The 14,464-nt window shown below is 40.0% G+C and overlaps 1 protein-coding gene across 6 annotated transcripts in view; it reads right to left on the bottom strand.

Annotated features, from left to right (window-relative positions):
• VPS41 (VPS41 subunit of HOPS complex) overlaps positions 1-14,464 on the bottom strand; it is a 172,033-nt gene that overhangs the window by 39,703 nt on the left and 117,866 nt on the right. For all 6 annotated transcript variants that reach the window (XM_073332850.1, XM_073332853.1, XM_073332854.1 and 3 more), the window contains 8 exons: positions 12,694-12,755; positions 11,621-11,702; positions 6,654-6,746; positions 5,146-5,273; positions 4,080-4,224; positions 2,609-2,650; positions 2,433-2,483; positions 974-1,111 (listed from right to left, as the gene is read on the bottom strand). In XM_073332850.1, the coding sequence (XP_073188951.1) occupies positions 974-1,111; positions 2,433-2,483; positions 2,609-2,650; positions 4,080-4,224; positions 5,146-5,273; positions 6,654-6,746; positions 11,621-11,702; positions 12,694-12,755 (741 nt within the window). The remainder of the gene's footprint in view (positions 1-973; positions 1,112-2,432; positions 2,484-2,608; positions 2,651-4,079; positions 4,225-5,145; positions 5,274-6,653; positions 6,747-11,620; positions 11,703-12,693; positions 12,756-14,464) is intronic.

Below are 14,464 nucleotides of genomic sequence, written 5' to 3'. Positions count from 1 at the left end.
CTCTTGATGTAATCACGAGGCCATATCGTCTCTCACATGCCACATGAACCTTTTGGAAAAACAAAATAAAACAAAACACATAAAACTGAGGCATGATTAATTTGAGTGAGGCATGCTGCAGCACCAGCCAACACTCTCGGCACCCCACAACCTGCCCCCTCTTCCAATGTTTCTTCCCGTGACAACTCCCACAATTCTTTATGGCTAAAGGATTGTGCAATTCGGTAGATCACAGGATGATTGTGCGTCTTTTAGGGGAGTTGAGAACTAAAGCTCAACACAAATGACATTCCCCGCTGCCCATCTTCAGTTAATGACAGTCATACAACCCAAGCTTAATCCTAGGCTGGGACTGTCGGTTTTCTCCCTGCCTCTGCTTTGAGTCCTGCCACTGATATCAAAATAATACCCTCTGGCACCAGCTTTCAATCAGGAAGTGAAATACTGAGCTGGGTGTGTGTGTTGCGGGGCAGGCGGGGGGGAGAGAGGGGAAAATCACAGACTGGATCTCATTTTAAACATTGAAATGAACTTTTTGTTTATTAATGCCATTCCCCTCTCCCTAATACATGTTAAATAGACCTTTACACATTTATAATAGCTAATTAAATACATGCAACTAAATTACTAAAACTACAGCTGTATATGCCCTGCTTTCAAGCAATAAAACTAAGACCTAAACTTTGCAATATGATTCTTGATTTCTTACGACAAGCCAGAGCTACATAATGACTGTACACAGGCCAACAGCTAAACTATATATATGCAGCATGGAAAACAGAACTCAGGACCTCTTACTTCAACAAACATAAGCATCTGTTTCTTGAGGACTGGAGAAACTCGGTTAGCAGTATATTGAGCAGTTCTCTTTTGATCCAGTAGAGGGCAGTGGTACACACATTAACAAATTTGCAATGCAGCAAGCGGCTGACATACCAAGCCAAGAAAGACATCGCTCCGATCTCTGGCTTACCTTCTCTAATGGACAATGTGTACTGTCTCTGAGAAATGGCAGCAGGTTTGGACGATCGTATTCAGCGTAGAGACTGATCTGTTTCTCATGGTACCTCTGTCCTTTATGATGATCTCTTTTGAAAAGCTTATGCAAATACTGCATGAACAAAAAGTATCAGAACCAAATATTCATAAAATAACGGCTACACTGTGAAACTTTCACCACAAACCAACCTTATTAGTAACTTCCTTGAGACTGAACCAAAATGTGCATTTCAGGATAGAATACAAATCTTTAGATTTTTCCTATAGTACCCCCATTATGGCTATATCCCGGGCCAGCTCTGCTAAGCAACTATTTCTGTCAGTACTTTGAGATAGGTGTTTTCTTTGTTACTCAGCATGACATTCTTTAATTCATAAAATTATTGTATTTTCTATTTTGGCAAAAACCTAGGAAGCTTTCTATTTTTCTAGATAAACTCAATTGATTGGATGACCATGGGTCGAGTTTTGAGAGAGAGATCAAATGAAAAATACAACATGCATGTAATGTGTAAAGCATTAAATAAGGTATTTCAAACTATAAATTAACCGCAAGTAGTAGAATGCGTAAAGCTCCTCCCCTCTGGAAAAAAGGGAATTATGAGAGGATTACTTTAAAGGTTATTTTTATTCATAGGAAAGCAGACACAACACTTTGAAAGTGATGCAGCCTCTTAGCTGTTGGGCATGCAGTTAATCGTCCTTGCTTTATAAGGCTCTTTGACATCAAACTACACTTAATACATGTGTCTGCTATAATTAGATCTCCATTATACAACTCAGTTGACCCCCATCGGGTTAAAGCTTTGACCCCCTCCTATCTACAGCAGCAACAGTTACTAAACAGGACAAGCTTCCTTCCCTAATACAGTTTAAGGCCAATGATGTAGTTCTGAATGAAATAAGTCATACGCTTTATGGAAGTTATTGCTCTGGAAATCCAAATGGTTCACTTTGTCTATCAAGCAGGGAAATGCATCTGTAAATTACACCCATATTCCACTGTATTAGTTGGAAGGAAAGCACCACACTGGGCAACATTTCTACTGTAAGGGACAGGAGGAGGGATGCAAGGGAAACTGACAGCAAAACTGGGCTGCTTTCCAGTCCAGAACCATAGGTGATGGTCCTCAGTATGGCATCAAAAGGGTAGAAGAATTCATTTAAAGAAAAATCATTTGACTATTCTACAAATGTCTTTAGGTCAAAGTTAAAGTAGAATGGTAGGAGGAGTCAATCTGTCTTTCATCCACTCATGTAGCTGATCACTGACTAAAAGACTTCAATGTTGTGTACCTTTATTCCCTGCTACTGCAGTAACAGATGGATTTGCATATCAACAGCTAACAGTATTTATAAAGGTATGCCAAGAGAGCGCTCCAGCTCTCCAGTATATTCAGCTCAAAAATAAACAAACACACACTAATATTTACCACATGTTGTAACTCAGGTCTGTTTTCCAATTCTTCTACAACTTTGTCGATCTAAAAAAAAAAGTAAACACATGGGTTAGGAACCCTGAAACAGTTATCTCACCTATAGAACTGAAAGGAAGATGTGTAGTACAGACAGTCAGCTGATGACAACTCAATGAAGTATTTATACTCACTGAAATTTTATCTTCATTATCCAATAGCATGTCCACTGCTTTCTGTAAATGAAGTAAAAGGAGCACAGCTAAGAATGGGTATGCAAAAGCAGCACAGCTGAGAATGGGGAGGCAAAAGCAGCATATGATATCCAGAAAGACTCTTATTGACGTCTTCTTGACCAGCTGGATATTGTAGACACACACACTTCATTTGCATTCATTTGGATGGCAGTCTGCAAAATGCCAGTATTTAAAGGGAGAAATTAATTTACTTTGAGCTGGAATTTATCAGATATTCTGCAGAATACTTGTCATAAGCTCCAGCATTGAATGGAAGTCAATATTACATGCAATTACTATGATGCATGTCAAGTATGCCCATCAAATCATGGGCCCCAGAAGACTGCAGCCCTATGCAGCAAACCATTGTAGTAACACTGCAAAGGGACAGGTTGCCTACAGATAAGGTATGCATAGGAAATCCACACCCCAGTATGACATGCAGGTGGTACTCCTGACAGAGTACTCCTGACTGGGCTCAAGCATCAAACCCAAGGGTGCTAGGGCTATGAACTGCCAAGTCAAAAGGTGCCAGGGCTCAGCCCTGGCACAAATTAATGGGATAACTTCACGTAGAACAGTGCATGGGCAGGCATGAACACATCAGGGGTGTGGCCAAATGGGTCCAATTTTGTTCCCCTCACCAGCACCACAAAGGAAATAATCTCATGTCAAAATCCTGATCTTCATACATAACCTACTGTATCTCTCAAGTGAAATCACAGACTCACTGTACGTAAATACTTGTAAAGACAGCATACCAAGAACGATACCAAGAATACCAAAGTCCCTGTTTCAGCCTCAACTGTACAGCAGCAACAGTAGGGTGGCTGCAGGTTCGGCCGATGGGTGAGGTAAATTCCATCCCCCAAAGATCATGTCATTCATAAACCAAGAAAAGTTCATCTGTCTGTATTCTACCCAATTTCAAGGAAAGAATACTGACTTAGGTTAGGGATTTAGGATGATCACCTTGTACTTTTGCAAGCAAATTAATCAGCTGCATACAAAGAAAAGTGGTGAGACTATCCAAAATGTGTGTGAGGTTAAATCCATTTCCCCAAATGTTTATTACTTTTTGGCTCGTTAACCTTCCTAATTTGATTGGAAACGCTGTCTTACAGCAGTCAAAGCCCTGGGTGATGCTCAACAAGAGATCTGTGGCTGAAGGAAAAGCAGAACACAGAAGCCAATATCCACTATGGCATTTTGAGAGAAGGATTTTGCCCTCGGGGTTGTATGATGTTATTTTGGTTTTCCTGACTCCAGATGATGCAAATATAGTAAGTGCCTTCATGTCATCTCCAAATGCGTTTAGCCATAGAACACCATCCCACTTCTATAGCATTCTGTTGAATAGACATTCACTTCTGACTTGCTGAAATATTTATGGCTCAGAAAGAGAAAGTATCATTAAAAATCATCATACCTCTGAATCAAAATCCACAAGTAGAACAATTTTGTCTCTGATAGAACTGAAAAGATTATGTTTATGGATCAACTGAAAAACATCTTTATGTCTCAGTGTTAGGTAAATTTCAAGAGCTTTGCCATAGCGTTGGTCATAGGTGTATCTGAAAGAGAGGACGTTGTGATACATAAAGCCATCCACATTTGAATTTAAGAAAATCATGCACTAAGATGGAAACTGACACATTACTTGTTTTGAGGAACAAAAATGTTAAGAGTTTAAATAATTCACTGAGAAAAAACATGGGCAATATGATTTTCAACTGTTTATTAAATTAGTAGCCAGATGCGATTTTGGTTCCATCCCATTGCTCCCCTCCACCCAGAAAATCCCCCAATTTCCCCTCCTGTCACTCCAAAGCCCCACAATAGCAGCCCTGTCCTTTTGGTTAAGGTCAACTAAACAGAGCTCACTGCAGAGGCCATCAGTGCTACTCCTTAAAAGATTGGGAGGGTTCATCATTGAGCAGTAGGGACATACGTTCCTCTGTTCAGAGGCTAAACATGCAGCACCTCTTAACCAGGAAGTCAGACTGGGCATATAGTGCAGAGCCCTACCACTACGCCAGATCAAGTTAAAACGTATTTTCCAGTCACACATTTCAAAGCTAGTCTCCCCAGAATTTAGTACCTTTGAAATAGAGGACAAAGAAATGCCACTACTTTTCACCCTTTTTGAAATACACATTTGTTACAAAAGATGCCTGTTCTAGTAACATGAAGAGTGATGGGGGCCATTTGTTTTGGCAAGGGAACTGGTAAATTCAAACTTGCACCAGAATTTCTTGACTTCATTCTTAACTCATTTTATCGAACGAAAAGGAAATAGTAAAGAATTGCTAAGGATTGCAATCAATACATCTACACAGAGAAGCTGGAACTGAAAGTGGTTGATATTCCAAAAAATGGACGATGGTAATTTCAATCAAGGTAGGCAGTCAAATACTAACAGAATATATTATACCATTCAATAAAGACAATCTTATACAGTTCAGTTTGTATAAAGGAGTTTAAAGAGCACTCACAGTTCTGCAAGAGTTCTGAGCAAGGTCCTATTTTGTGGATCTTTCTTCAGGTGATCCACTACTACTTGAACTATGATCGCATTGTTATAGAGATCTCCGGGCCACTCTTTTATCAGCATTGCGAAACCCTAGAAGTGGAAGTGATCATTGATTAACAGAAATGGAAAGAACTGCCTACATAATATTTCAAAGCATCAAAGGCTCAGCTAGACTTCTAAAATCGCACCAGCCATTTTTCACCCACTTGTTGGCATCCACAAAAATATGAAATTGAGGGCACAAGATTTGCTTTTTTAGGTGCTGATTCTGGATAGATTTGTGAACATATTTAACTTTATGCACGTGAGACTTTGTAGGATGAGCGACATACTGTTTCTCCACCAATATGCCAAAACAGAATCTCTCAAGATGTAATAGGAGGCAGTCTACTTTGGACAAAACAGATAAATTTAAGTAATTAACATTGCTTTTAAATCTGGAATAACCAAAAAGATAAGGATAAATGGTCAGACTTCCACAGATATACTCTTACTGACAGTGACGTAGAGTCCACATTTTCATGCAAAAACGATAAGACCTTCATTTTAAAGACCCATAGTGTGCACACACATCCACTGAAAGTGTGCTCTGAAAAAAATGACATGCATAGTTACGGGCACTTCCACTGGGATTTGTGCACATGCAACTTTCTGAAAATGTAGTCCAACACATCATAAAACATTCCCAGACCCAGGCAGCTTACCGTGCAAGGTCTCTATCCCACAACTTGTTACACACAAGCAGATTGCTGTTTCTGGACTGAGCCCTCACCCTTGAAGTCAATGGGGCTCTGCATGGTCATAGCACTCCACACTGCATAATTAAGTTGCAGGTTTGGGGGCGTAAGGGTCTGATCTTATGAGGTACTGAGTGCCTCCTGTGAGGGACTGAGTGCCCTCAGTTGAAGACAGTCAGCACCTCTCAAGATCCAGCCCTAAGCCAGAATACCATCATAACTAATATTTTAAATAATTGGCTGTAGTTAAATAGCTTCCTTTCAGAATCACCGAACTATCTGGACTGAGACTGAAGAGATATTCTGGTTACTTTCAGAATACGCAAATCACAATGTGTAGGCCATTTAGCATCCTTACTTTATCCTCCATTTACCCTTTTCCACCACCTTTGTTTTTCTTGTCTTCATAAATCATATCATGTCATTAGTTAGACAGTAAACCCTTTTGGACTTTACATGTTTTGTAAGGCACCTAGCACAAGTTTGTGTTGTTAAACAAATGAATAATAATGATTATTATTAACCAGACAACACTTGGGTCTCTAAACAAGGTGCACTGATAAGTATTTCAACGTTTACTGCAAACATTATTGGCTTTCATTTTTGTTTTGTTGTTCAACCGAGCATCAATGTTCTATTTGACTACCGTAGAGTTTGCTACCGATTTTCTAAATGGCTCTTTAATGATATTCTAGTAAGGACTATTACACATGGATGTGTCAGAACACAGTACCTCATAGTCACTCTCCAAAAACTCATGCAGGACCATTTCATAGATGAGAGGCTTCAGAATTGGATCCCGTCTCGGCAAATAACGGCTAATTGCCTACAGGTGGAAACAGAATAGCATGGATTTAAAATAAATTACTGTGCTTAAATATCCTCAGACAGAATACACAAAAATGAATTCTTTCCCAACAATTTGAAGTATAAAAGCAATAACAGCCCTTGGTAAACATTAAACGTACTGTAAATTCAGATGTTAAGTAGTATCCTACAAAGTAGTTTACCTTAAAATAGCCCTGATCTGAGTAAATCTGCTCTGGTGTCACTATGCTTTTTTTCATGTTGCAACGGGGCAGTGTGTCACAGATGCATCTCATTGTTGAGTTAGTACGGAGGATTATTTCTGTGTAGTTTTATAACTTTTGGGTACACGATCCATTTAGTCCGACCTCATTGGCTTCAGCCATTTGAATGGAAAATCCTATACGTCCAAGTTGCTAGTTAGCACCTCAACAAAATCTACTTGATTAAATGTGCTACCACATTTACTGAAAGGGTATTAAATCACTCATCTGAAAAGTAAGTTTACTTTATTGTGCCAATGTATCATCTCATCTGTCCAAACAAAGCTTAAGCTGGGAATAAGTAAAAACAACCACCACCAAACAACCTGTAAACCTAAGTTATAACTTCAAAAACGGTCTTTCCATCAAACACTGGATAGAATGGTTTGATCCGATGTCCTACTTAAGAAATTACATTCCAACATTCAAGAGAGACAGGAGCATGTTTCAGGGGTGAAATCAGTTCACATCACGCAATTACAACACAGCATATTATTACGCACTACAGCTCTATCTAAACATAAAGTGATATTATTATAGCAATAGGGTTTACATTAGCAGGTTATCAGTGCACACTTTAGATGTGTTATGACTGTGAGACACATGGCTGAAGGCCAAGTACCTTCAAGTCACCAGAAAAGTTCACCTACAACCTGCTAAAACATCTGCTTAGGTGCAGGTCAGAAAATGGGACAAAAACACAATCAGGGACATTTTTTGATTGCCATTTTTCATCAAAACTTAATTTTTTTTTGCAACTCTCCAAACAGCACTAATGCTTATTTTGAGTTGATGGGACACTAGATGGGTCTTTCCCACATGCTCAGGGTCTGATCGCCATATTTGGGGCATGAAGGAATTTTTCCTCTGGTCAGATTGACAGAAACCCTGAGCGTTTTTTGCCTTCCTCTCCAGTGTGAGGCACGAGTCACCTGCAAGTTTAAACTAGTGTAAATGGTGGATACTCTGTAACTTAAAGTCTTTAAATCATTATTTGAGGACTTCAGTAACTCAGCCAGAGATATGGGACCTATCACAGCAGTGGTTTTCAAACTGTAGGTCATGACCCAGTATTGGGTCACAGAATGTAAGGCACTGGGTCGCAGCGGCTCTGGTCAGCACCGCCGACCAGGCTGTTAAAAGTCCCATCGGTGGTGCTGCCCAGCTAAGGCAGGCTACTCCCTACCTGTTCTGACACTGCGCTGCGCCCCGGAAGCGGCCAACAGCAGGTCCAGCTCCTAGGCGGGGGGCCCACTGGGCTTCGCATGCTGCCCCCGCCCCAAGCACTGGCTCCGCACTCCCATTGGCCGGGAACCGGTGCCTGCAGATGAGGCGGTAGCAATCAGGGGGCTCTGCAAAGCTTAGTTGCTCAGGCTTTGGCGTCAGCTCCGGGTGGCAGGGCTCGGGGCTCCGGACTTCAGAACCATACGGCCGGGATTCATCTTTCTGCCCTGGGCCCCAGCAAGTCTAATGCCGGCCCTGCTTGGCGGATCCCCTGAAACCAGCTTGCAGTCCCCCAGTGGGCCCCGGATTCCCGGATGAGAACCACTGTTCTAGATGACCTCTGTTACCAGTGGCCACTGGGAGCTCCCACTTTCTTTTGGAAAATCTAACTTGGAAATATTAAGTATAACAAATTGGGCTCCCATCCAGCAAGCTGCCCTACACAGGCAAGCCCCCATACTCCTACAGAGACCCTTTGTAATAGAAAAGGGATCTGGAAGTAGCATGACAAAGGAGATGTACTCGGGGTGGGACGGGGAGGGGAGAGGCGATTTTAACTGCTCTTCTCATATTTCTATTCTGTTCTTCTCTACTCCTCAGCTGCCTCCTAAACAAGGGCTCTTAAAAACAAAAATAACTGATCTACATCTCAATGCAATCCTTACATTCCTAAATACAGCCTCAGTGCAAGGCAGCCCAGACACTTCTCTAGTGCTGTGGCCAGGCAGCAGGGAGAAAGCAGTACTCTTTGCTTTGAAGTACCATTGTTAGCACAGGGGCTTCAAATGGAAAATGCTGCTTCCTCCTGCAGTTTCGCCTCAGCACCCAACAGGGATAAAGCAGCAGCTGAGTTGCTTTAAAATGCACTTAAGAAGCTGAACTAAAGGCTGAGTTAAAGTTCCTAATGCCATTATTTTGTTTGGATTTGTTTAAGAGCCATAGTTGAGGTGGGGAATTTGGAGGGATGTAAAGGACTTGGGGATGGCAGGATTAAAAATAAGAGACCGAGGTACTTGGATGCCTTAGTAGCTAAGTCCTGCACCACTTGACCCATTACAGAAATGGAGTTTGCAAAAGGGGAAAATACACAGAAACATTCTTCCTCCCCTTATTCCCTCTTTTAAAAGTGTTTTCAAATAATCAGTAATAGGTATAGAGGCTTATTTCATGTGCATGAGGTGATCCCAACCATGAATCAATATAGATGGTCGTGACATCACTAAAAAGGCACAATGAGCCAATCAGCATATCGAGTCCAGTCCTGAAAATTCTTAAAGCTCCTTGTGATCAGATCAATTGTCTGGACAACAGCATCAGCTGTTAGCTAAACAGATTGTCAGCTAAAACATTAAGGCTGCTTTGCCAGGACTCCACTGGAAGTTGAGTGGCTAAATGCCTGGCTTCAATACTACATGGTTCATAGCTATAGCCCTTTCACTGTTGAGGAATCCCGGAACCTTATACTTCAAACAGCACCTTATACCTGGAAGGATTTTATTTTTAAAAGATGCCCCTTTTAAAATTAGTAATTATATCATGAAAGTAGACCATACATATATTTCTAAGATGATTTCATTCCCTATTTAGTGTTGCAAAGCACCTTTGTCTCAATCCATGAGCATAACCCCCTAAAATACATTAGAAATAGTGAAATTTTGGATCAGCTATTTTATTCAACATGTATTGATTGGATTATGGATTACAATACATAAATCCTGACCGAAGTTAATAGACAAATATTCTAATGAGACACAAGAGAATTCAAAATCCACTTCAGGAAACAGTCCAGTTAGGATTGGCCTGACTTCATTAACCTTTCGTAGAAGTCAGGTAACATAAAAACCTGAGGAAGACCATATACAATTGTAATGGGAAATGAAAAAAAGAATATGCTGGAACTGCAGCTTGAAGTCAGACAATGTAACATATTACAGCTTATGTTTTTCTACAGTCTGCTTTCAGAAGGGTGAAAACAGCCAACTGTTTAGAAAGGCAATAATTTAACAAAGAGGTTTTTGCAGCAAACCTGCAAATATTTTTATATTTTACAGTCTGCTGGATGAAATAAGTGGATACAAGAAAACATCCACTCTAGACACTCATGTCCTTCCTCCCCTAAAAAAATCAAACCAAAAGGTGGGGAGGGCGGCAGCATACCACAATTTCACCTGTACATGCACTCAGGTCCCTTACCGGATTGAAATACAGATGGACAAACATGAGATTTCATCTTCCAATGTGGCAAAGTGTGCACTGAACCACTAAGAACTCATATAAAGACGGTGCTGTTTCTCTTACCAGTATGACTCTACAAAAAAAAAGCCATACATTTCTAAAAACTGTAATGTTGAAACATCTTCACTCTTTGAACAGAACTAAACAGCTCAAAACCAGCAAAGAACTGCATGCTGTGAGGTCTTAATAATATGTCCTTTTTGGCTCATTGAGCTTGAATAGGAAGACATAAAATTCAGAAACAAATGCGTATGTGTTATCAAAGGGAGGGCGCATAATGTTTTCTACTTGTTTGGGAGTGACTGCACTTTAACCTTATGTTGTGGGCAATTTATTAACTGAGACTCTTACAGAGAATGTATACTCTTACAGTAGTTTGCTATGCTATTACTGGCAAGACAGAAGAGGGGACAGAATGCTTCCCCTCCCCCTACTGTTTTCAGTGTCCAATAGAGGGGGAATCTGTTACTTTACAAGTTAATTATTCTTTAGTGCTGTGACCATTACGGAAAAATGCTGCTCTACAGAGGGGGCTCAGAATTTTGTGAAGGGGACATTAAACCCAGCAATAGTAAACTGGCAAAGGAATTCCACTCCGGATTTTCAAAAGGTCCTTAAGGGTGTTTGAAAATCAACTGGAATTGAAAAACCAACTTTAGGCACATTTGAAAATCCCACTCTCCATAAATAAAAAACCGCTGGGGGGTGGGGGAGGGGGGATGGGTGGGGGGCAAAAGGGGCAGAAAGTTAAAAATATGTTCGTGGGTACACAACTGTGCTACACTTCAAACACCGCTTCACATATATGTATTAACCTGTATGAGAACCATGCAACTGCTGTCCTGCTGTTCTAGGGTTACCAGATGTCCTGATTTTATAGGGACAGTTCCAATTTTTGGGTCTCTCTCTTATATAGGCTCCTATTACCCCACCCCGTCTTGATGTTTCACACTTGCTGTCTAGTCACCCTATGCTGTTCATAGATTACATTTTGACTTTAAGAACCAATTTGCAGCAGGCTACTGCATCTCAGGTGCACGGTGTATTAGATACATATATAAAATTTTAGCTCAATGGATATCACATATGTTTGGTCAACTTCAGCCCCCAAAGAAAAAAACATGGGTCAGACCACACAAACACCTCAGTTAAGAAATCTGAGCTAACCTACCTTAAGTTGTCCTATTTCTTTAAATTTATAAACTTCAAATTCCCAGAGTTCTGTGTTTTTTCCAAGTATTTTCTGACATTTTCTGAGGGAAAAATGACAGCAATTACAAATAAATTTATATGTATGGATGAACAAAAACATGAGTGTGTTGGCTATGTTCCCTCTACTCCCTCCACCCTCCAAACAAGGCACCTTTCAAGCCCTGTGTTTTAGCAGTCATTGTTCAAACAAGGTGTTCTGGACACAGCTTTCTTCAGAGCATATCAACACAATTCCTTCGGCATCTAGAAAGGGTCACTAGCGTAACAGGTGTGGTATTCACATCCTCTTTTCCAGCAGCAAAATGTGCCATCCCAGCTCTGGTTCCAACCACTGCTGATCCAGGACCTGAACTTTATTCCCCACATAATCAAAAAAGCTCAAGATTATTCTACCACTGTATTCCATTATTTGGATGGTATCAATACAGGTAACAAATCTGCTGCTTGCGGTCACCCATTAGCATGAAGGAAACGTCATCAGCAACACAGATTGCTATCTTTATCAGCCCCATATATAGGCAAGTTCTCAATTAGTAGAGATTCTGAGCAACTGCAGCTTCCATTCATTTCAATGGAGTTTTCTGGTGTTCAGCAGTTCTAAAAACCAGAATTCTTTAAGTGCTTAAATATGGATTTAGGCACCTCACTTCATGTAGACAGATTTGAAATTTTTAGTCTAAATGAAGTGTAAAGTATAATTATTGTTGTGAATTATTTTCTGAGCATGTAACAATACTGAACACTGATAAGTCTAAGATACAAATCAAGTGGATTCAAATGACAGTTTAAATAGCAAGGATATAATGTGGTCTAGAAGAATTAAATCCTAAAATATGTGTAGTATGTTTCTAACCACTAAAATGATTTATGTGACTGGAAAGATAACAAATCAAAGTAGCAAACTTGCAGTTGTTTCTATCTTTATAAATTAAAGGACAAGGGTAAAACAAATATCACTGGATTCCTATATCTATTTCACACATGCATTATACATAGTCATACGCACAGCAAAGACATTCCTAAATATATTACCTGGCAGCCAAGTCATACTCTCCTTTCTCCACTAGATGATTTATATAAGCTAAGCCTATGTCCTAAAATAAAGGGAAAAATGTAAAAATGTGACAAACTAGCAATAAAAGTTCCAAAGTCAAACATTCTTGAAGAATCAAGTGTTTAACTGCTGTAATAAACCTTTCAGCTCTGTTCACATTCAGTGGCTTGTTAGGTCAATCATCAGTGCTTATTTCTCAGAGATAACGCCTCCTAAGCCCCGTTCCCACTTAGAAATAAGCACCTGTGCATAAATCACACTGAAATACTCACTTTAAAATCTCATCTCTTGAGCATATGACACTCTTTTAAATAATTTCTCATGACTTCTCTGATACTTAGCAGAATATACTACTTCCCAAGTCTTGAGTGGGGCTCAAAATGTGTATCTAGACATTCAACATTCGAGTCACTTAGATCAAGGATTATAAAATGTTGACCCTGACACAGGACACTTTCTGCATCAACAAAAAGATAGATTTGGTGTCTGGGGGAAGAAAAAAAGCAGCGCATCTGCCAAGAACATAACTCCAAGCAATGCTTCATAAAGTAGAGGAATTACTGATAATTTAACAAGCTACTCATTTTATTGCACAGAAGTAGGGAAAGGAAACTAGGTTACAGGCTTTATTATATGAAAAGCACTAAATCACAGTGCTATTCAAGCTACTTTAGAGGTCTGTTTGCATTTACATAATAAATCCTGTCTCAAGAGTTTACCCCATTACTCAGCTGTAAATTATCTGCTGTGCCTCAACTAAGACACTACTTGATACTTCAGCCATTAAAAAAAAGCATCCATTTATTATCTGATGTGATCACATCAATGCTCAGAGATGATATCATCATAGCTTTACACAGGTGAAACTGATGGGACTACACACAAGGCTCACTGAACAACTTACATCAAGCAATAGCACGGAAAGGGGCTGAGAGTCCTAACTAGTGAAGGAACTATGTAAGGGATTCTACTATAGTCGTGCTTAGATTGGAGTGGTAAGTAGAGGCCAGTATGGGAAAGAGTATGGGGACTGGATTTGTACTTATGCAGATCAGGTGGCCCTAGCATCCTGTGTAAGTGGTACCGGTAAGGGGTGTAGCCATTCTGACAACATATAGAATCCTTGGGAGGAGCTTACTGTTACATGACCCTGTCCCCTGTTTAAATGTATATGTTGGCTATATTTTGCCACTTAATCCCTGTGGACTTTACTGGCTGTGGGCCTGATCCAAAGCCCAGTGAAGTCAACTGGAATTCTTCCATTAATTTCAGTGGGATTTGGATCAGGCCCAACAAACTAATAACTGTGGCTGTATGTGCATTAATTGGATTTCATCCTAACTGAACACATTTTACAAGCCATATATTAGTAGAGCATTTCCCCTTTTACTTTCCGGCCAGGACCTGCTTTCCGGTTTCTATATTTCTTCTGAAAGGGCACAGGCAACTAAAGCATGCAAGGAACTGAACTGTTACATTCTTGTGATACCATCAGCTCTTAAAGAGGAAAACAGACTTTTGCACTCAGGCTGGGACCAGTAAAACACTTTCAGCCTATTTCTAACATGAATTTATTTGTAAATTTCAGGGTACACTTGCAATTTAACTATGAATTAAAAATCTCAATCAATGCTTTGTGCTTATTCTTTAAATACCACATTTCAGCTTTAAAAGGTAAGCCATCAATTCAATATCAAAGTCAATTAAAAAAAAAAATGAGTACTTGGTGCACCTTAGAGACTAACCAAT

This window comes from Lepidochelys kempii, chromosome 2, assembly GCF_965140285.1.
Source record: "Lepidochelys kempii isolate rLepKem1 chromosome 2, rLepKem1.hap1, whole genome shotgun sequence".
Taxonomy (NCBI): domain Eukaryota; kingdom Metazoa; phylum Chordata; order Testudines; family Cheloniidae; genus Lepidochelys; species Lepidochelys kempii.
The sequence above is the reverse complement of the archived record's forward strand: the minus strand, read 5'-3'. Positions and strand labels throughout refer to the sequence as shown.